This window comes from Cebus imitator, unplaced genomic scaffold (genome assembly GCF_001604975.1).
Source record: "Cebus imitator isolate Cc_AM_T3 unplaced genomic scaffold, Cebus_imitator-1.0 Scaffold266, whole genome shotgun sequence".
NCBI classification, from domain to species: domain Eukaryota; kingdom Metazoa; phylum Chordata; class Mammalia; order Primates; family Cebidae; genus Cebus; species Cebus imitator.
Genome location: NW_016107581.1, coordinates 402,511 through 423,029, shown reverse-complemented (window position 1 = coordinate 423,029; position 20,519 = coordinate 402,511). Strand labels below are relative to the sequence as shown.

Below are 20,519 nucleotides of genomic sequence, written 5' to 3'. Positions count from 1 at the left end.
TGTGCAGGAAGCACTCTATCAGTGAGAGGGCAACAGAGAGCAACTGCCTGAAGCGGCCCTCTGATGGCCAGTTTCAGATGTCTGAGGCAAAGGAGGCCTCGCAGTCTCATCGACATACAAAGCATTTAAGGAACACTCCTGCTAAGCTAGGCCCCCCTGCAACAGTAGTTTTCTACAAATTTGTTAGACTAGGAAGGAATCTTCAAAGAGGAATAATTTTAAAAGGATCCAGCACATACTAAACCATGCACTTAAAAATGATTAAGATGGTGGCCAGGCATGGTAGCTTGGGCCTGTAGTTCCAGCTACGCAGGAGGCTACGGCAGGAGCATTGCTTAAACGCAGGTGTTTCAGGCTGCAGTGAGCTATGACTGCACCATTGCACTCCAGCTCGCTCCCTCCTCAGGGTTCTCATAGTATTTTGAACACAAGAAATCTCCCTCCTGCTATAACTATTCCCCTGTTCTCATTTCTTAACTCCTAATAGCAGGGAGCAGGCCCAATGCATTATCCTCTGGCCTGCTGGAGAGGCTCATTAAACAACCTCATTGCATGAATGTGAGAAGCACAGATCCTGAACTAACAGGTGTATTCTGATGCCAGCATCAATTACCTTGCCACATACCAAAACAGTTACTATGCCCAACCTCACAAATCTATTCATCCTACTTAGATGAATAAATCATCTCAGCCACATGTTTAACAGTTTACTTATTTATTTATTTTTGAGACTGGGTCTAGCTCTATCGCCGGGCTGGAATGCAGTGGCATGATCGCAGAGCACTGAAGCCTTCAGCTCCCAGGCTCAAGAGATCTTTCCACCTTACCTTCCCAAGTAGCTGGGACTGCAGATGCTTACCACCATGCCTGCCTAATTTTTTATTTTTTGTACAGGCAGGATCTCCCTATGTTGCCCAGGCTGGTCTCAAACTCCTGGGCTCCAGTGATCCTCCTGCCTCAGCCTCCAGAAATACTGGGAGAGTCACCGCACCCAGCCCCACTTAACAGTTTTAACACTTTTTAAAAATCTACAAAGGATGGTACCATTTGAGTAGCAGTGTTAGAAGGTTGGCTTTAAGAATGGCTAATTTGTAATTAGTAAGATGAGAGCTATACATGTGCCTCAAATGTTTAGAAACTATTGGTTAAACACAGGAGGATATATACATACATAAAATATTGTTTATCATCAACTCTATTTAACAGATAGGAAACTGAGGCTTAGACAGGGTAAGTCACTTGCCCCAGATCACACAGGTAGCAGAGCTGGGCCTGGCATCCAAAGAGACTGACTCCGGGTGGCTGCTCCTAACCACACTGATGTATTACAGTGTTACCCCTCAACCAAAATGTGTGGGACCAGAAGTGTTTCAGAATTTGGAATATTTGCATATATGTAATGAGACATCTTGAGGATGCGGCCGGGTGTGGTGGCTCACGCCTGTAATCCCAGCACTTTGGGAGGCCAAGGCAGGAGAATCGCTTTAACGATGGAAGGTGGAAGTTGCAGTGAACACATCATTGCATTCCAGCCTGGGTGACAGAACGAGACTCCCTCTCCAATTAAAAAAAAAGATATCTTGGGGATGGAACCGAAGCCTAAACACAAAATTTACTTATGTTTCACATACACCTCATACACACAGCACAGAAGTAATTTCATAATTTTTTTTTTTTTTTCCGAGACAGGGTCTTGCTTTGTCACCCAGGCGGCAATGCAGTGGTATAATCTCAGCTTACTGCGGCCTCTGCCTCCCAGGCTCAAGTGATTCTCCCACCTTAGCCTCCCAAGTAGCTTGGACTATAGGTGTGCGCCACCACACCTGGCTAATTTTGTATTTTTAGTAAAGATGGGGTTTCTCCATCTTGCCCGGGCTGGTCTCGAACTTCTGGGCTCAAGTGATATCTCTCTAAGTTGGGATTATAGGCATGAGCCACTGTGCCTGGCCTTGTGCAATGCTTTAAGTAATTCAGTGCGTGAAACAAAGTTTTGACTGTGACCTGCCACACAGGGTCAGGTGGGGAATCACGTTGGTGCTCAAAAATATTCAGATTCGGGGCATTTTGGATTTCGGATTAGGGATTGGTGACCTGCACTGAACCCGTCTCGTTAAATGATGAGCATACACGGATGTAGTATAAAGGCTCATTTTTACTTAAAGAAAGCTTTCAAGAGGAAAAATATGACAATCCTACAGCAATTCCCATTTTTTAAAAAGGATATCATTTTTTTATTAAATGGTTTAAAGGGTTGCCCTGTAATCTTGCTTATGTTATTTAAACGCTGAGTAAGTCCTTCCCTTCTAAGGTCACTCTGGTGATAATGCATAAAGCTTCCTGCCCCAAATATAGGAAGTACGAAATCCTGCATTCCAGCCTGGTGATGGAGCGAGAACCCTGTCTGTCTGTCTGTCTGTCTGTCTGTCTCTCTCTCTCTCTCTCTCTCTCTCTCTCTCACACACACACACACACACACACACACACACACACACACACTGTATGAAGTTACCTTCATGCTATGTGTATAAGGTATATATGAAACAGAAATGAATTTTGTGAGGCTCAGATTAGGACGATACTGTTGGTCTGACAAAACTGCTGCCAAGAAGGCTGCTGAAAGGCTGGCTGTGTGGGAGCAAAGGCGGCCCCTCTCAGGCTCTGCCCTCACGGGAAGGTGACATGAAGTTATGCTTATCAGTGTTAGCTATCCTCATCATTATTGTTATTACTCAAACAGCTACTACCACATCCTTGCCATCTGATTATGTTCATCTCTGCCCATTTAAAAGTTTTCCAAACCAGGTGAATTTATCATTAATACCTGTACTTACTGGAATGCCCCATTATCCCTCCCCAGCCAGGAGCTGTATGACAAGGATGGGGGCAGCTTACAATCAAAGACTATTGCGTTCAGTTCTGCCCAGGGTGGGTCTTTTTGCCTTAATCTTCTTCATCTAGTGTTAGTGATATTGAAACGAAAACAGTAAATACACAACCTACTTTTCAGGTCAGACCCTGCCAGAACTATGCCTAAGACTATCCAAGGCTTAGAAGAGTTTTGAATTGACCCGGATTCAGGGTCTGGCTTCACGGGTTACGGAGGAGTAAGTGCTCTCCACAGACAGCCCAGCCCCAGGAAGTGAAACACCTCATTATCGACGAAGCTGCTACAGACACTCTCTTGATGCTGCAGCCCAAATGCTGGCTCCTGACAGCTATAGCAGAAGAAAGGATTTTCTGTTGTGGCTTTTAAAACAAAAAAATAGATCACAAAACAGAAACGCTGATTGTTGTTTCGGTTATCTGGAGCTTCAGATTATATACTAGAAAGGTCTTGTTTCAGCCAAATTGCACCTTACATGAAAAGATAAATTGTGTGAGTTTGCTTGTTTTTTTTTTTAAACTGTTGGGAGACTACCGAATTTAAACAGTCAAAGGATGTCAGCCAAGAGTGAAAGAACGCAAACTGGGGTGACATCACAAGGCCTTGTACCATCTTTGTTTGAAAAAGTGGGATTCAATTGTCTGCTACCCAAGTCAGCTTACATTTCAAACAGTAAACCACCTGAGACCGGGCACTACACAAAAGTGCAAGCTTATCTCTTCAGCCCAGGGTCTCAAGTGGTGTTTGTCCACGTCTTCGTCCACCTGTCTCAGCCCTTCTGACTTTCAGTTGCCTCAATTCCCATTCCTACTGACCCAATTGCTCTGTTCTGGTCATGTGGACACAAAGACCCTTGACGGAGGACTCTGGAGTGCCAGGTCCCATGGGGGCACATGAATCAGGAAAGAAGGGGCCCCTGCCTTAAGGCTCTCAGGTGTTCTGATGCCTGAGGCAGTCACCTTGCCATCTGTCTTAGCTGCTCGGGCTGGCCTAACAAAATATCACAGACTGGGTAGCTTCAACAAGTCACCTTTTTCTCACAAATCTGAGGGCTGGGAAGTCCCAGATCGAGGGGCCAGCCTATTTGGTTTCTGGCAGGGCCCTCCTCCTGGTTTACATACAGACAGCCGCCTTCTCGTGTCCTCACATGGCAGAGAGAGGAGAGCAGGCTCCCTCCTGTCTCTTCTAAGGCGAGACAGACAGGAACAACATCCCTAACTCAAGGGGACAGGTACTATACTCCAGGCATGCTTAGAGTGTGAAGGCTTCGGAAAGGGTGGGAATGTGTTAGGTGGGAGAGGAAACCACATATTAGGAACAGTGATGAACGACACGGAGGCACGACCCCGTGTGAAAGTGATAAGGAGCCCAGTGTGAAGGAAGATGGGCTTGGAGAGACAGCGCCGGATGAGAAGTATCCCCGTCTGCTATAGTTCTGAATTCTCCCGGCTGGGCCCCAACCTGGGCTGTCCCCATGCTGGAGTGTGCTAGTCCACGCTTTCAAGTCTGAAGGAAAGGTTTGGATAAACCCATGTTGGCAATATGGGGGACTCGGTATATACCCAGAGAAAGGAATAGCAGAATGGAGGAAGATTCGTAGAAAGGCAGCTAGTAGAAAGGCACACAAGTCCTCAAGGGCGAGGACTGTTCTCCACACAGCAGTCGCTTATTTTATTAAACAAAGTCCAAATCCTGTCCCTCCACTCCAAATCCTCCACTGGCTTCGTACCTCACTCAGAGTAAAAGCCAAGCTCCTTCCCAGGAATGTCCTGACCTCTGGACATTTGCACTTGCTATTCTCTCTGTCTGAACAGCCAGGTGACGGCATGGATACCTCCCCCATTTCCTTCAGGCCCTTCTTCCCCAGCACACCTTATCTAAAACGTGAATGCTCACCCCAGACGTTTCATGTCCCACCTTTCCTGCTTCGTTTTTTCCTTCCCGAGCACTGATCACCACAGTTCTTACATTTTACTTATTGTTAGCTGTCTCCCCCCAGGTTATAACGTACGCCACATGAGGGTGAGGACTTCTGTCTATTTTGTCCAGTGCTGCATCACCAGCATCTTAAAGTGCACGGCACATAGTATAAGGCGCTCAATATATACTTGCTCAATATGCAAAAAAAAAAAAAGAAAGAAAAGGACAGTGTCTTCACAGTCCTCCAGCTCTCTGGAGCCAGGCAGAGAAATAAATCCACAAAGAACCATTTAAAGAGTGTGTAGGCCCAGGCAGAGTGGCTCATGCCTGTAATCCCAGCACTTTGAGATCACTCAAGGTGGGCAGATCACTCAAGGCCAGGAGTTCAAGACCAGCCTGGGCAACATGGCTAATCCTCATCTCTACAAAAAAATACAAAAACTAGCTGGGCATAATGGAGCGCACCTGTGTTCCCAGCTACTCTGGAGGCTGAGGTAGGAGGTCACCTGAGACCCAGGAGGCCGAGGCTGCTTTGTCACAAGCTGAGATCGCACCACTACACTCTAACCTGGGCAACAGAGGGAGACCCTGTCCAAAACTAAATAAAACAACACAACAAAATACAACACAACAAAACAAAAACCATCCTCATAGCCCTAATAAGATGGGCACTATCCTTGGCTGCATTTTGCAGAGGAAGAACAGAAGCTCAGAGACATGAAAGAGTTTAGCTAAGATAAGTGGCAGAGCTGGGATTTTTGTTTGTTTCATTTTAGATAGTTTTCTCGTTAAGCATGTGGAAATACTTTGCACCTTTGAGAATTACTGACTTCTTACACACTCTTTTAGAGAAAGAGCGAATCATTCATGTAATATAAACACAGTTACAGATTACTTTGCTGGACCTTTTATTTCTGGGGCTTATTTTTCCTAAGATAAATAATAGTTCCGGCAAGGCATGAAGGCTCATGCCTGTAATCCCAGCACTTTGGGAGGCTGAGGCGGGTGGATCCCCTGAGGTCAGGAGTTCGAAATCAGCCTGATCAACATGGAGAAACCCTGTCTCTACAAAAAATAAAAACAAAAAATAAGCTGGGCATAGTGGTGGGTGCCTGTAATCCCAGCTACTTGGGAGGCTGAGGCAGGAGAATCACTTGAACCTGGGAGGCGGAGGTTGCAGTGAGCCGAGATTGCGCCATTGCATTCCAGCCTGGGCAACAAGAGTAAAACTCAGTCTCAACAAAAAAATAAAAATAAAAAAATAATAGTTCCTTCTTTCAAACCATTTTGACAATTTATTTGGAGGATCATAAATTTAAATTGAACGGAACAATTAATGTAATAAATGACACAATCATTCACAACTTTTGAGTATTCATAGTCTTATTAATATTCTACCCTAAAAATATATTTTTAAAAATGGATAAATAAATATATATATACAGGACGTGATATTTTGATACAAGCATATAACATGTAATCATCAAATAAGGATAATTAGGATATTCATCACCTCAAATAGGTATCATTTCTTTGAGTTGGCAACATTTCACATCTTGTAGCTACTTTGAAATATACAATAAATTAGGCCGGGCGCGGTGGCTCAAGCCTGTAATCCCAACACTGTGGGAGGCCGAGGCGGGTGGATCACGAGGTCGAGAGATCGAGACCATCCTGGTCAACATTGTGAAACCCCGTCTCTACTAAAAATACAAAAAATTAGCTGGGCATGGTGGCGCGTGCCTGTAATCCCAGCAACTCAGGAGGCTGAGGCAGGAGAATTGCTTGAACCCGGGAGGTGGAGGTTGCGGTGAGCTGAGATCGCGCCATTGCACTCCAGCCTGGGTAACAAGAGCGAAACTCCGTCTCAAAAAAAAAAAAAAAAAAAAGAAATATACAATAAATTATTGTTAACTGTAGTCATCCTACTGGGCTATCAAACACTAGAACTTACTCCTAACTGTATTTTTATAACCATTTAAGCATCTTCTCTTTAATCCCCCATCCCCTTCCCGCTGGGATTTTAAACCAATTCCAAAGTCCATGCTCTGGCCCGCCCTGCCCTGACCTTAGGAACGCAGAAGGAAGGGCCAGTCATGAGGGCTACTCTCCCTGGGGAGACACCAATACTGGGTCTTGAAGGCCAGGAGCCTCTGCATGGGGGACGTGGCAAATGAGGGGGAAAGCCGGCACAGGGGCCCACCTAGGGTGGAAGATGCATCTTGGATCATTTTGTTTTTTTTTTTTGTTTGTTTTTTGAGACGGAGTTTCGCTCTTGTTACCCAGGCTGGAGTGCAATGGCGCGATCTCGGCTCACCGCAACCTCCGCCTCCTGGGTTCAGGCAATTCTCCTGCCTCAGCCTCCTGAGTAGCTGGGGTTACAGGCACGCGCCACCATGCCCAGCTCATTTTTTGTAGTTTTTTTTAGTAGAGACGGGGTTTCACCATGTTGACCAGGATGGTCTCGATCTCTTGACCTCGTGATCCACCCGCCTCGGCCTCCCAAAGTGCTGGGATTACAGGCTTGAGCCACCGCGCCCGGCCTGCATCTTGGATCATTTTAACAATTACATGACCACCAGCAGCAGCTAATTGACTACTTACAACTTGCCAGGTACTGTTATGAGGTCGTTAACATACTGAATCATCTCAACGACTCAAAGTACCATCATTATTCCCATCTTATAGTCAAGGAAACTAACAATAGAGAAGTTAAATATTTGCTCATAAGCAGCAGAGCTGGGATTTGATTCTAGGCAGTTTGGCTCCAGGTTTGTCCTGTACATATTATACATTAGCGAGAAAAAAAAAGCCATCAAAACATACATGGCACATACATGCACACGTGCAGCCCTCAAGGGCACGTGGCAGAAGCCCCCAGTTGGCTTCTCTGTGGCACGTCCCACAGTTCCTTTGGGTACAGTTGCATTCTGTACTCTCCCCATCCCCACCCCCTGTCCTGGATGTATTTGTTGTGAGGCTGTCTCCCAAAGGCCTCTGAACTAATGGCAAGCATTTTCCCCTGAAGATGCTAGCATCAATTAGTGGTGAAACTTAAATCTGCCACACAGAAAGCACTCTACTCATTTACCCAGGCAAATGAGCTGCGTTGGGGGAAGGTCACAGCCTAAGTATTCTGGCAGAGGCTGTTTGATAGAGGGCTTCCATTTGCAGCTGAGGAGCCGAGGGTCACCCTTGACCTGCAAATGATGTAGACAAACTGATCCACAGCTGCAGGGCTCCACGTTCACCCTGTAAAGGGACTGGCGTAAGAGCCTCGCTCCTTGACTCGCTCCCCCTTCCTCTCCTTACAAACTGCCCACTGAGCTGAGCCTTTCATTTTGGAGTCTTGGTGAAGAGTTGCCTCACCGCTAGGTGTTCTTGTTGACACCCACTTATCTGTGCCACCAAGGCCAACATTTCATCAGAGAGCACTGTCCTATGATGACACGGCACGTAAAACCCATGGGGTCATCAAGATGTGTGCTAACCACAATCTCAGTGCAAAAACCACAGGAAGAGCCACAGCAAGGTAATGGAGGGCCAGCCAGGCCTCGGTAGATGGGAACGATCTAGCTGGGGCACGAATGTGGTGATAGCTTTGTGGAACCCACACTCACCCTGCCAGAATCACTCCTTCAGCCCCGAAGATACAAAGACACAGAGCCACAGGCTCAGTAGCACGGAGATCCCCTGACTGTCTCTGCCATCAGCCTCAGAGACTATGACCCCTTCAGGGACTGATATGTGCTTGGAGACATCATTTAAATCATCGTGTCCAACATGCTAAAATGAATTATTCAATACTGTCTCCCTTCTAGGTATACATACCAATGTAGGTACACACATACATACACCAAAATTCATGTACAAGAATGTTCACAGCAGCACTATTCATAACTGCCCCAAACTGGAAAGTACCCAAAAGTCCAGGAAGAGTGGAAGAAAGAAAGAAATTGTGGAACAGTCACATGATGAAAGTCTACACAGCAATGAGAATGAACCATCTACAATCACACACAACCATGGATGAATTTATGGATTTAATTGTGTGGCTGAATCTCATAAACATAACGTTGAGTGAAAGAAGCCAGGTACAAAAATGTACACTAGGTATGACTTCATTTTTAAAATACAAAAGCAGGCAAAAGTATTCCATACCACCAGATGCACAATACTGCTGCAGGGTAAAATGATGAGGGGCTTTTAGGGGGGGTCATCTTCTGTTTCCTGACCTGTAAAACCAGTATCCTGATGGGTGTGCTTTTCTTAGTGTGTGTTACACTTCAGGGAGAGATTAAAAAACTGGCTACAGACACTGCCCAGTCTCATGTGTGACTGTTTTGGGGAAATGTCCCATTGGGATTTCCACCACCACAGCAAGTCAGTGACAGGAGCCACCAAAATAATGGCTAACGTTGACCGAGTGATCACTATGTGCCAGGCAGTACTCCAAGAACATACAAACAGGATTTAACTGTCAAAAACTCCCTTTGAAAGAACTGTTATTTTAATTCCCATTTGAAGGAACAGAAAAATGAGGCTTAGACAGTTTAGGTGTCTTGCCTATGGTTGGCCAGCTATTTCTGCGTGGGAAAGGCAGGGTGTCGGCTGTGACTCCCAAGTTCATAAGGGTTTAACACCTGCCTAGGCTAGTGGAAAATAAGTTTATGGTATAAATGGAGGAGTCACATTAGAACCCCCCAACTCTTTTCTTTCTCACGGCACTGAATTTTGTTGTTGAGTTCAGGCCACTTGTCTTATAAATGTATCATCTTCTGGATTTGTCTGGTTGCTTCTTCCTGATAAGATTTAGGTTAAGTATTTTTGGCCAGGAGGCACAACACAATGCCGGGCTGAGCTAGTGGAGATGCCGAACGTGACTACTTTGGTAAGGTGGTGATACCCAGATCTTTGCATTAAAAAGGTATGGTCCCCCTTTGTAACTAGTAACTAATGTGCCAGATGATATTCTGAAATTATATAAACAGCAAGTTTCTTCAAAACTGTTCCCCAATGACTTTTTTTAGGTTTTAAAAATCAACTTTATTGAGGTATGATTTATATACAGTAAACTGTATCTATTTAAAGTATATAATCTGATAATTTTGAAATACATAATCTAGGAGGGAAACGATCACAATTAAAATACGGAATATTTCCACCACCCCCAAAAGTTTTCTATTGTCTCTTGCTATCCCAGCTTCCAGGCCACCACTGGTCGGCTTCACATTACTAGATTAGTGTGCATTTTCCAGAACTTTCTAGAAAGGGAACCACAGTTCATTCACGGTCTTGTGTCTGGCTTCTATCGCTCTCAGTAGCATAATTTTGAGATCCCACTGTTGTTACACACAGCGGTACTTACTCCTTTCAATGACTGAGTAGTATTCCAGCAGATGGATAGAGCTACTGGTCTGTTCACCTGCTGGTGAATGGACATTTGGGTGGTTTCTAGTTTGGGACTCTCATGAACAAAGCTGCTAGAAACAGCTGAGTACAAGCCTTTGTGTGAACATCATGTTTTCATTTTTCTTGGGCAAATACCTAGAAATGGAATGGTAAGTGTATGTTTAGCTTTTTTTTTTCTTTCATCTAAGATAGCGTGCCAGAACAAAGTGTGAGAGAGGCACGTCTCACGCATGAGCATGGAAACCCAACGTGATATTATGCTATATAGTTTTTTGTCCACAGTTCCTGGTTCTTAACTCCCATCGCCCTTGTTACAGTCTTTGATTATAACATTGGGCTGTTAGGTCCCAGAGGGCAGGAATCGGGAAACACAATCTCTCCCGTCCTCCTTTTCACCTGCCACAAGACAGGACTCTAATCTTCCCCCACCTTTCCAATTGTGAGTCTTAAGACCCTCCCCTGAAAGGGTCCCACTCTATATCCTGGAGGAAGGAATGTGATGTCATAAAGCTTCCATAAAACGCAAGAGGACAGGGTTCGGAGAGCTTCCAGATAACTGAACACTGGAGGTTCCTGGAGAGTGGTGTGCCCAGACAGGGTAAGGGGGCTCCACGATCTTCCCCTATACATCACCCTACGTGTCTCTTCCTCTGTATCCCATGTAATACTCTTTATAATAAACCAGAAAACATAAGCAAATGCTTCCCTAAGTGCTGTGAGCTGCTACAGAAATTAACTGAACCCAAACAGCGGGTCATGGGAACCCCAGCTTGAAGCTGGTCAGTCAGAAGTTCCAGAGGCCTGAACTCGCAGTTGGTGTCTGAGAGTGTGGCGGGGAGTCTTGAGGGCTGAGCCCCCAACCTGCGGGATCTGATACTCTCTCCAGCTAGATGGTATTGGAATTGAACTGGAGGACACCCAACTGGTGTTTGCTGCCTGGTGTGTGGGGAAAGCACCCACACATTTTGTCACAGAAGTCTTCTGTGTTGGTGATTGTTGTGGTGGTGTGAGGGCAGAGGAAAAATGGGGTTGGAGCTTTTCCCTATACACCCCATCATCACACTTGTGAACTATAAAAGGATCTGTTTAACTTTTTAATAAACTGCCAAAGAGTTTTCCAAAGTGGCTCTGCCCTTTTACACTCCCTGCAGCAGTGTGAGGATTCTCATTGCTCCATATCCTCACCAACACTGGGTCCTGTGTGTTATTTTACTCTCCAATGATTTTAAAATCTAATAACGTTCCTTGTCTGATGAATTATGCATTCATGTGATTATGTCTATCCCCCTCCACTCTCAGACACCATGGGAGCAACGTGAGTTCAAAACAGTGCCTAAAATATCGTAGGTGCTTAATTAATATAAACAGTCAATGAATACTCGTTTAATGAACAAAATCTGCCATCCACCCCCACAAAAAGACAGTAAGTGAATTAAGCTTAATGCTATTAAAGAGTTATCTGGAAGTCTGTCTTCCTACAACCACGTAATCCTCTCTCTGGGATTTCCCCACTCAACCAGAGACAAGAGGTCAAAGTTGACCTGATTACGTGTCCATCAAGGCAGTGCCCCCGGAAGGCAAATAAAGAAGGCACCACTTACATTACACAGTCTCCTAAGCGCAGGCAATGATACCCCAAAGCGGGGCTGTGCAGGCCTTCCAGCAAAGGGCTTTTGAAAATAAATGTAAAGCTGGGCTTAGTAGCTCATGCCTGCAATCCCAGAGACTAGAAAGGCTGAGATGGGATGACTGCTTCAGGTCAGGAGTTAGGGACCAGCCTGGGCAACACAGCAAAACCCCAACTCAGAAACAAAAACAAAACAAAACCAAGCCAGGCGTGGTGGCACGGATCTGTAGTCTCAACTACTTGGGAGGCTGAGGTAGGAGGATCACTTGCACCCAGGAGTTCAAGGCTGCAGTGAGCTGTGATTGCACCACTGCACTGCAGCCTGGGTGACAGGGTAACCATGTCTCTGAAAAAAAGTAAAAAATACAAAAAATAGTAAGAAAAAGAAAAGAAATGTGAACTTCAGCTATAATACTATGACAGGTAGGTGCTGCCCTGAGAGGGAGGGCCTGGGTTCTGTCACCAGATTTTATGCAGGACTCCTCTCAAGGTTTTATTTATTTATTTATTTACTTATTTAGAGACAGAGTCTTGCTCTGTCACTAGGCTGGAGTGCAGTGGCACGATCTTGGCTTACTGCAACCTCCACCTCCTGGGTTCAAGTGATTCTCCTGCCTCAGCCTCCCAAGTAGCTGGAACTACAGGCGTGTGCCACCATGCCCAGATAATTTATTTTATTTTATTTATTTATTATTTATTTTTGAGATAGGGTCTCGCTATTTATTTATTTATTATTTATTTATTTTTGAGACAGAGTCTTGCTCTGTTGCCAGGCTGGAGTGCAATGGTACAATTTCAGCTCACTACAACCTCCGCCCCCTGGGTTCAAGCAATTCTCGTGCCTCAGCCTCTCAACGATTTCTCCTGCCTCAGCCTCCCAAGTAGCTGAGATTACAGGCATGCACCACCACACCGAACTAATTTTGTATTTTTAGTAGAGACGGGGTTTTACCACATTGGCCAGGATGGTCTCTATCTCCTGACCTTGTGATCCGCCCATCTCAGCCTCCCAAAGTCCTGGGATTACAGGCGTGGGCAACTGCGCCCAACCAGCCCAGCTAATTTTTGTATTTTTAGTAGAGATGGGGTTTCACCATGTTGGCTAGGATGGTCTCGATCTCTTGACCTTATAATCTGCCTACCTCAGCCTCCCAGAGTGCTGGGATTACAGGTGCGAGCCACCGCACTCATTCCTTTCTCTCAAGATTTTATACAGGGAAGAGAATATCAATGCTGCCACCTTCTTTCCTGACAGACTAACCCTTAACTTTAGTGACACTGAGGTCCTCCCCACAGTCACAAAAGACTGAGATGTACCCTGACCCCTCCCAAGGGCTACATTCCTATCACACCCACGTTCTCAGAGCAAAACACCATCTCCTAAGAGATCATATACGACGGAGTGCCCAGAGCCAGGCCTAGGTCCTATCAATGCTCAGGAAATGTATATGCAACAGAAAGTGGGCTGAGACAACACGAGGCAAGCCACCTGGGCATTATGACTTTCAACGCCTGCCAGGGCTTCCCTGACTCCAGGCAACTCTTCATTCCAGAGGGACTAACTGAAAGTCAGCTGCACTAACAAACCGTAGCCTGTCAGTTATTTATGTGGAATGGTCTGACTCCATCATAATTCAAGAGAGAAGACGGGTGCCTTCTGCCCCAGTGAAACGGCTTCTCCCTGGGCATGATTCCTTTTCTCAGCCCCTACAGCACTTGCTAGAGAGAGGTGTGGAGGGTGGGTCACCTCAGTAAGCAAACCACTTAAGAAAGGACTGGGGCCCAGGATATCATTTCCTCACTGTTGTCCTGCCCCCTCTCACACTGCCAAAAGCAGAGGCTAAAAATCACAGAAACGGAACAAAGTGTGGCCTCACACATTATTCAAAGAAAGCATGTGTAGAGAATGCTGTTTAAATAGCTAAATTTAAATGGCTAGCAAGTGCGGCTGAGGAGAGGCTGGGGGCCCGGGGACACACGCAGCAGGGCCAAGGCCAGTGGGGCACAGGATTCTGTCTCCAGGATGCTGAGACTGTGCCGGGTAGGCAGGCATGACAGACACTTGGAAGCTGCCTCAGGGGGTTCCTCTGCTGTTGAATTTCTTGAATCCTAGGAAGCCTTGACTCAAATCTGGCCCTGAGACCCAGGATTTAAAACCTCAGTCTTGTGACCACCATGAGCAGTAAAGACAGTGTACTTTACCCTGAGAAATTATTCTCAGGAGGACTGTGAGCCGGCTCTAAGAGCAACCTCTCACCCCATTCCAGAGAGGCACACTGAACTGAATAATTCTACTTCCTGCTATGCACTGGAGAGCTCAAATGAGCTTGGCCAATGTTCTCTGCCATTAGGAGCCACACTGCTGTAGAAGGGAGCACTGACTCCATTGCCTCAACCAATTTTCCACGGAGATGAAAACTGAAGGGAAAAAGCATTCAAGCTAGAAATATAAAGTTAGTCTGACTCCTAAGCTTCCCCCAACCCCCGCCTCCTTCCCACTCTCGGTGGAGGTCCCAGAGCAGCTGTGGCAGTGACATGCCCTCATCCAGCCTTTCCATGTAACCGGAGCTAAGAGAGTGAAAGTCTAATATCCTATTAGCACAGCGAGCACATAGGCTGTCCCTGGGCTAACAGGATCTGCAGATCAATCTAAAAGCTGTTCCACTCTCTGGCCATTTCTTGACCACGTTCTGATTTTCACAAATATGAACAGGGTAAATGAACTGGTCAGAAAGCTCAGGAAAGAAGACAGGTGCAAGTCAGAAGCAATTTCCCTCCCAATGTTAGGAGCTAACCTACGAAAGGAAATACGGGGGAGGAGTCTCAACAGAGCACCCGGCTCGAAAACATCGGGAGCAGTTAACTGAGGGAAGAACGTGATGATCCTTCTCCTTGTGTTTAGAAGGAGTTGGCACTTCACTCACAAACTAAGGGGCTGGGAGATGCCAGTCACAGGAACCTGCCACGTGTCACCTCTGTAAACAGGGCTTCTCTTCCCACACTTCCAGAGACCCTCCTCTCATACCAGCTCTTGCATCCTCTCCTCATATCAAAAACCAAAATGCGATTGGCCTGGAGGTGGAATTCAGATGTGACGCCCGAGGTGTAGGATGTTCAGCTAAAACAAAGAAGCTTCGGAACAGCACAGAGATGATCTCATGCTCAGACTTTCCAATGTTTTGGGGATGAGCATCATCAGGAAGCATAATACGTGTATTAAGGAGATGACTCTTGGAGACTGGGATTGCAAAGGACTTTCATTTTCTGTCATAAATATCTATAATGATTAATTTGTTTTACAATGAGCAAGTATATTATATTATTATTTTTTGAGACAGGGTCTTACTCTGTTTTGACCATGCTGGAGTGCAGTGGTGTGATCTCAGCTCATATAACCTCAACCTTCTGGGCGCAAGTGATTGTCCCACCTCAGCCTCGAAGTAGCTGGGACTACAGGCATGGACCACCATGTGCAGCTAATTTTTGTATTTTTGGTAGAGACAGGGTTTCACCACGTTGCCCAGGTTGGTCTTAAACTCATGGGCTTGAATGCTACTCCTGCCTTGCCCTCCCAAAGTGCTGGGATTACAGGCATGAGCCACCACGCCCAGCCATATATTACTTTTGTAATCAGATAAAAAACATTTTTAGAGTGATGGCATAGTTCAAGTCCTGATTTATCAATGGCTGTGCCACCCTCCTCTCCACGGCAAGGTTTTGGTCTTGCTCATTTTCTGCACTCCCGCTGGCTGAGTCCTGGCTGTGCGGACAGATGAGTGGGCAGCACCAAAGGCCCTGTGGCAGAGATTTCTTTCCTGCTGCCCTCACCTCAGCAGTGCAAACTCGCAAGCCCTGCCTTCACAAGTGATGATGCAATGTTTTATTTTCCAGGACAAGCCTTAAAGTGCCAAGGTACAGGAAATGGACACAAAAACAGGGACACGATGACTTCTGACTTTGGACTACTTCGACCAGGCCTGACAAGGCTAATTTTTGTATTTTTAGTAGAGACAGGTTTTACCATGTTGGTCAGGCTCGTCTGGAACTGCTGACCTCAAGTGATCGCCCACCTCAGCCTCCCAAAGTGCTGGGATTACAGGTGTGAGCCACTGCGCCTGGCCTCTTCTGCCTCATCTAAGAGGGCTATGTTCAAAAAATGTTGAATGCTAGCTTACCTCATACTCTGAATTATGTAAAAACAAATATATGTGTATATGCAGAGAAATAAGACTATAAGAAACATCTCAAATCATTAACAGCACTTTTTACTAAGTAGCAGATCATGAATCTTTTGAGATTCTCTTCATAGTTCTTGCCATTTGTCCAATTTCTACAATGAACCTGCTTTAATTTTATAAAAGAGAGAAAAAGTTTTCTTAGGAAATAAGGATACACAAAGACATCCCTCCAATACACACTAACCTCACAGATACCAGGTTTAATTTTTCTTCCGAAATTCCATAGAAGTACAAAACCAACAAGGGGAAACATATGGTCGTTTTTTTTTTTTTTTGAGATGGAATCTCACTCTGTCATCCAGGCAGGAGTGCAGTGGCGTGATCTTGGCTCCCTGCAACGTCTGTCCCCCAGGTTTAAGCGATTCTCTTGCCTCAGCCTCCTGAGTAGCTGGGCTTACAGGTGCCTGCCGCCATGCCCAAACCAGTTTTTGTATTTTTAGTAGAAATGGGGTTTCACCATGTTGGCCAGGCTGGTCTCCAATTTGTGAGCCACTGTGCCTGGCCTTTTTTTTTTTTAAGAGATAGATGCAGTGGCTTATGCTTATAATCCTAGCAATTTGGGAGGCCAAGATGGGAGGACTGCTTAAGGCCAAGTGTTCAAGACCTGCCTGGGCAACATAGTGAGACTTTGTCTCTACAAAAAATACAAAAATTAGCTGGGCATGGGGCCACGTGCCTGTAGTCCCAATTACTCAAGAAGCTTGAGGCCAGAAGGGTGAGGCTGCAAGTCAGCTATGATTGCACCACTGCACTCCAGCGGTGTGATCACAGCTCACTTGCAGCCTTGAACTCTTAGCCTTAAGCAGTCCTCCCACCTCAGCCTGCAGGGTAGCTGGGACTACAGACACACACCACCACGCCCAGCTAATTTACAATCATCAATTACCATATATGCTGTATTGGGCTCTAGGGAGATAAGGAGAACAGAGAATCCTGTTTTTAGGAAGCTGAAATCTGGCTGAGAAGAACTGCCAGGGCAGTTAAATTCAAACTGCTATTAGGGGTGGGAGCCTCTTGAAGAGATCTTGGTGGCTGAAAGGATTCACAAGTACAACGGCAAGGGGAAGTATCACTTCATCATTGGATGTCAAAAAGTTATCATGCTGAGTGGGAAGTTTAAGAGCTGGAGAAGCAAGGTTAGGTCAGGCCCATGGCTGCACTCAATTAGAGGGCTTGTGGGGAACAGTTCAGCACTTGCTGCTGCTGCAGTGAATCGCTCAGGGAGACCACTGAAAGGCTCCCCTTGGGAAGGGCAAGCCCTGTCCAACAACAGAATGCTAACTAATAAGCGCAGGAACAATGAGCAAGTTAGAAGTCTAACTATGGTGATCACTGTCGTGAAATCATCAATGGATGCTCAAAACTAGTGGGTGGAAGTACTAGGAGAAACCTGCTACTTAGAGAGTCTCAAAGCATCTGCCCATAAAAAATGTATTAATTACTAAGGGGAAATAAGTAACTTCACAGTGGAAAAGCCTGGCAGATACTAGATTTACCAAGTGATCAAAGAGAACAGCTCCAGGGATGGCACACATCAACATCACAAGCCTCCAGTTGGCATACACTGAGAAGGACACAGCATTGGTGTCCTGCGGCATCTGCCAGAAGTGCAAATCCAGAAACCGATCACAAAAACAAAGCCAAGGCCCGGGGCGGTGGCTCATGCCTGTAATCCCAGCACTTTGGAAGGCCAAGGCGTGTGGATTGCTTGAGCTCAGGAATTCAAGACCAGCCTGGGCAACATGGAACCCCCATCTCTACTAAAAATACAAAAAATTAATTAAAAAAAAGGGAAAACAAAGCCAAACTGAGGAACACCCTACAAAAGAACTGATCTGTGTTCTTTAAAACTCTCAAGGTCATGAAAAACAGATGAACCCAACTGTTTCAGATGAACCCAACTGACTAAAGAAATTTGACCACTAAATGAAACATGTGGTCCCGGACCAAAACAGTGTTTTGTCTATTGCTATAAAGGACGTTAGTGGGAAAACTGATGAAACAAGAATGTCTATAGATTAGATTTCAGACAGATTAGTACTAGATAAATGTTGACTTCCTAATTTTGATAAATGCACAGTGGTTCTACAAGAAAATGTTTTTGGAAAATACCCACTGAAGTATTTGAAAGTAAAGGTGCAGGCTGGGTGTGGTGGCTCACACCTGTAATCCCAGCACTTTGGGAGGCTGAGGTGGGTGGACCACTTGAGGTCAGGAGCTCAAGACCAGCCTAATCAACATGGTGAAACCCCGTCTCTACTAAAAATACAAAAAAATTTAGCCAAGTGTGGTGGTGCACGCCTGTGGTGGTGCACACCTCAGGAGGCTGAGGTTGAGTTGAGATTGTGCCACTGCACTCCAGCCTGCGTGACAGAGTGAGACTCTGCCTAATAAATAAATGTATGTATGTATGTATGTATGTATGTATGTATGTAAAGGTGCGTATCATACCTGCAACTTTCAATCATTTTACAGAGAGATGAAGAAAGAAATTAATATAAAACCAGTGTCAAAAAGATGGACACTGAAGCCAGGCACGGTAGCTCAGGCCTATAATCCCAGGACTTTAGGAGGCCAAGGTAGGAGGATCATTTGAAGCAGGGTTTTGGGACTAGCCTGGGCAATAAGTGAGACCCCTGTGCTACAGCAGGAAAAAAAAAAAGATGGACACTGAGAAATGGCTTTGGGTACAGAATGGACTAAACAAAGCTGTGGATTGGTAATGGATTATGCAAAGTGCTTACTGAGATTCAAGCCTGGAGCGCCACAGAGAAACCTAGGAAATAACTGTAAAGTCTTTGGTGAGCTTCAACTTAAAAGCTATCCTCAGCTGGGCATGGTGGCTTATGTCTGTAATCCCAGCACTTTGGGAGGCTAAGGCAAACAGATCACCTGAGGTTAGGAGTTCAAGACTAGCCTGGCCAAGATGGTGAAACCCCATCTGTACTAAAAATACAAAAATTAGCCAGGCGCGGTGGCAGACACCTGTAATGCCTAGGAAGGCTGAGGTGGGAGAATCACTTGAACCTGTGAGGCAGAGGTTGCAATGAGCCGAGATCACCCCACTGCATCCTAGCCTGGGCAACACAATGAGACTCTATCTCAAAAATAAATAAATAAATAAATAAAGCTATCTTCCCTGATTTGCAATATCCTAAGTAAATATGAACAATGTCACTCAGCTTCACACGATGCTGGTGAAATTATCAGCAGAGCCCAGCAGGCTGTCCACACCACATGATACTTAATGCCATTGTGGATAACATCAGAATTAGAAAGAACACATAGCAAGGCTGTCATCCCTACCTCAGTTTCAAGTTAGTTTAAGCTTGTGTTCCTGAGCCCAATTCCTAATGCTCAAGAACCCACCTTAGCGAAACAGGAAGGCCAAAGGGACATGAGAGCTCTAAATGAATAAAGCAAACAGTTTCAACACAAGTAAAACTTAATTATTTCAAGAACAATGCAAAAAACTTTCCAAGACAGTCTACCTTTGCCATAGCATCAAGTTGTCAGAAGAGCTACAGAACCATTAGATATCCCAAGCATCCTGATCATTTTCTTACTTCAGAAAAAAATCCCATCAATACATGAGTCTCAGGTGCCTGATCAATGCTGAGGGCTGTACTCATTTTACCAAACCAAAATGTATTATGTATCCACCGAAGTACCGAGGACACGATGATAGCAAAACCCTCAAGGGGCTCGCAGACCTGCAGGGAGCACAGGCGGGCAGGCGACTGACAGAGTGCTGATGCTTTGGTGGGTGACACAGCACAGAGAAAACACCCAAGTAGGCACAGCTGCCACCCTAAGTGCAGAACGGCTCCTTTGTAGGCCAAGGCCTAAGAAATGCCCAACATCAGCCTCAAAACTGCACACAAATGGAGAATCCACACATCTGACAGCTGTCGTGACGGCTCAGCTCCTTCTCCAAGAGCACCTCACACTCAACAACTGATTCCAGAATTTCCAGATGGCTTGGCCCTCCAGTAAGCATCCTGTAGGCAGTGAAAGGTATAAACTGCTATGAGGTAACACTCTTACCTGTGGCTTCAATGTACTCAATACATCTTTCAATAAAAATGGGGATCGGCTTCTCTGGAGTCACGACAGTTGTTAAGGGTACCCCAAAATAGTTACTCTCCCAGGTTGCCTTTGTGATGGATGGCCGGGGTTTGGGCTTTGGTTTCTGTCCAGGAAAGAGAAAAGGAAGCACAAAAACAAAGTGAGTATCAACATGTAGCTGAAACATCAGTAAGTGTTCCAGAGGGGAAACAGTGATATAAAAACTGCTAGAAAGATTTCAAGAAGAAGTGGAAAGACTTGCTTGGCACATCTCACTAATTTTTTATCTCTGGCCTCCAAATATCACATAAGATGCCAGAAAGCTGCCACATAGTCACACCTTGAATATGAGACCACATTATTAGAACAA

At 45.5% G+C, this 20,519-nt stretch overlaps 1 protein-coding gene across 1 annotated transcript in view; it reads right to left on the bottom strand.

Moving 5' to 3' along the window:
- The window catches only part of ARHGAP35 (Rho GTPase activating protein 35), a 136,503-nt gene that overhangs the window by 41,399 nt on the left and 74,585 nt on the right, over nt 1–20,519 (bottom strand). The window contains exon 3 of the mRNA XM_017500386.2: nt 20,129–20,273. Coding sequence (XP_017355875.1) covers nt 20,129–20,273 — 145 coding nt within the window. The remainder of the gene's footprint in view (nt 1–20,128; nt 20,274–20,519) is intronic.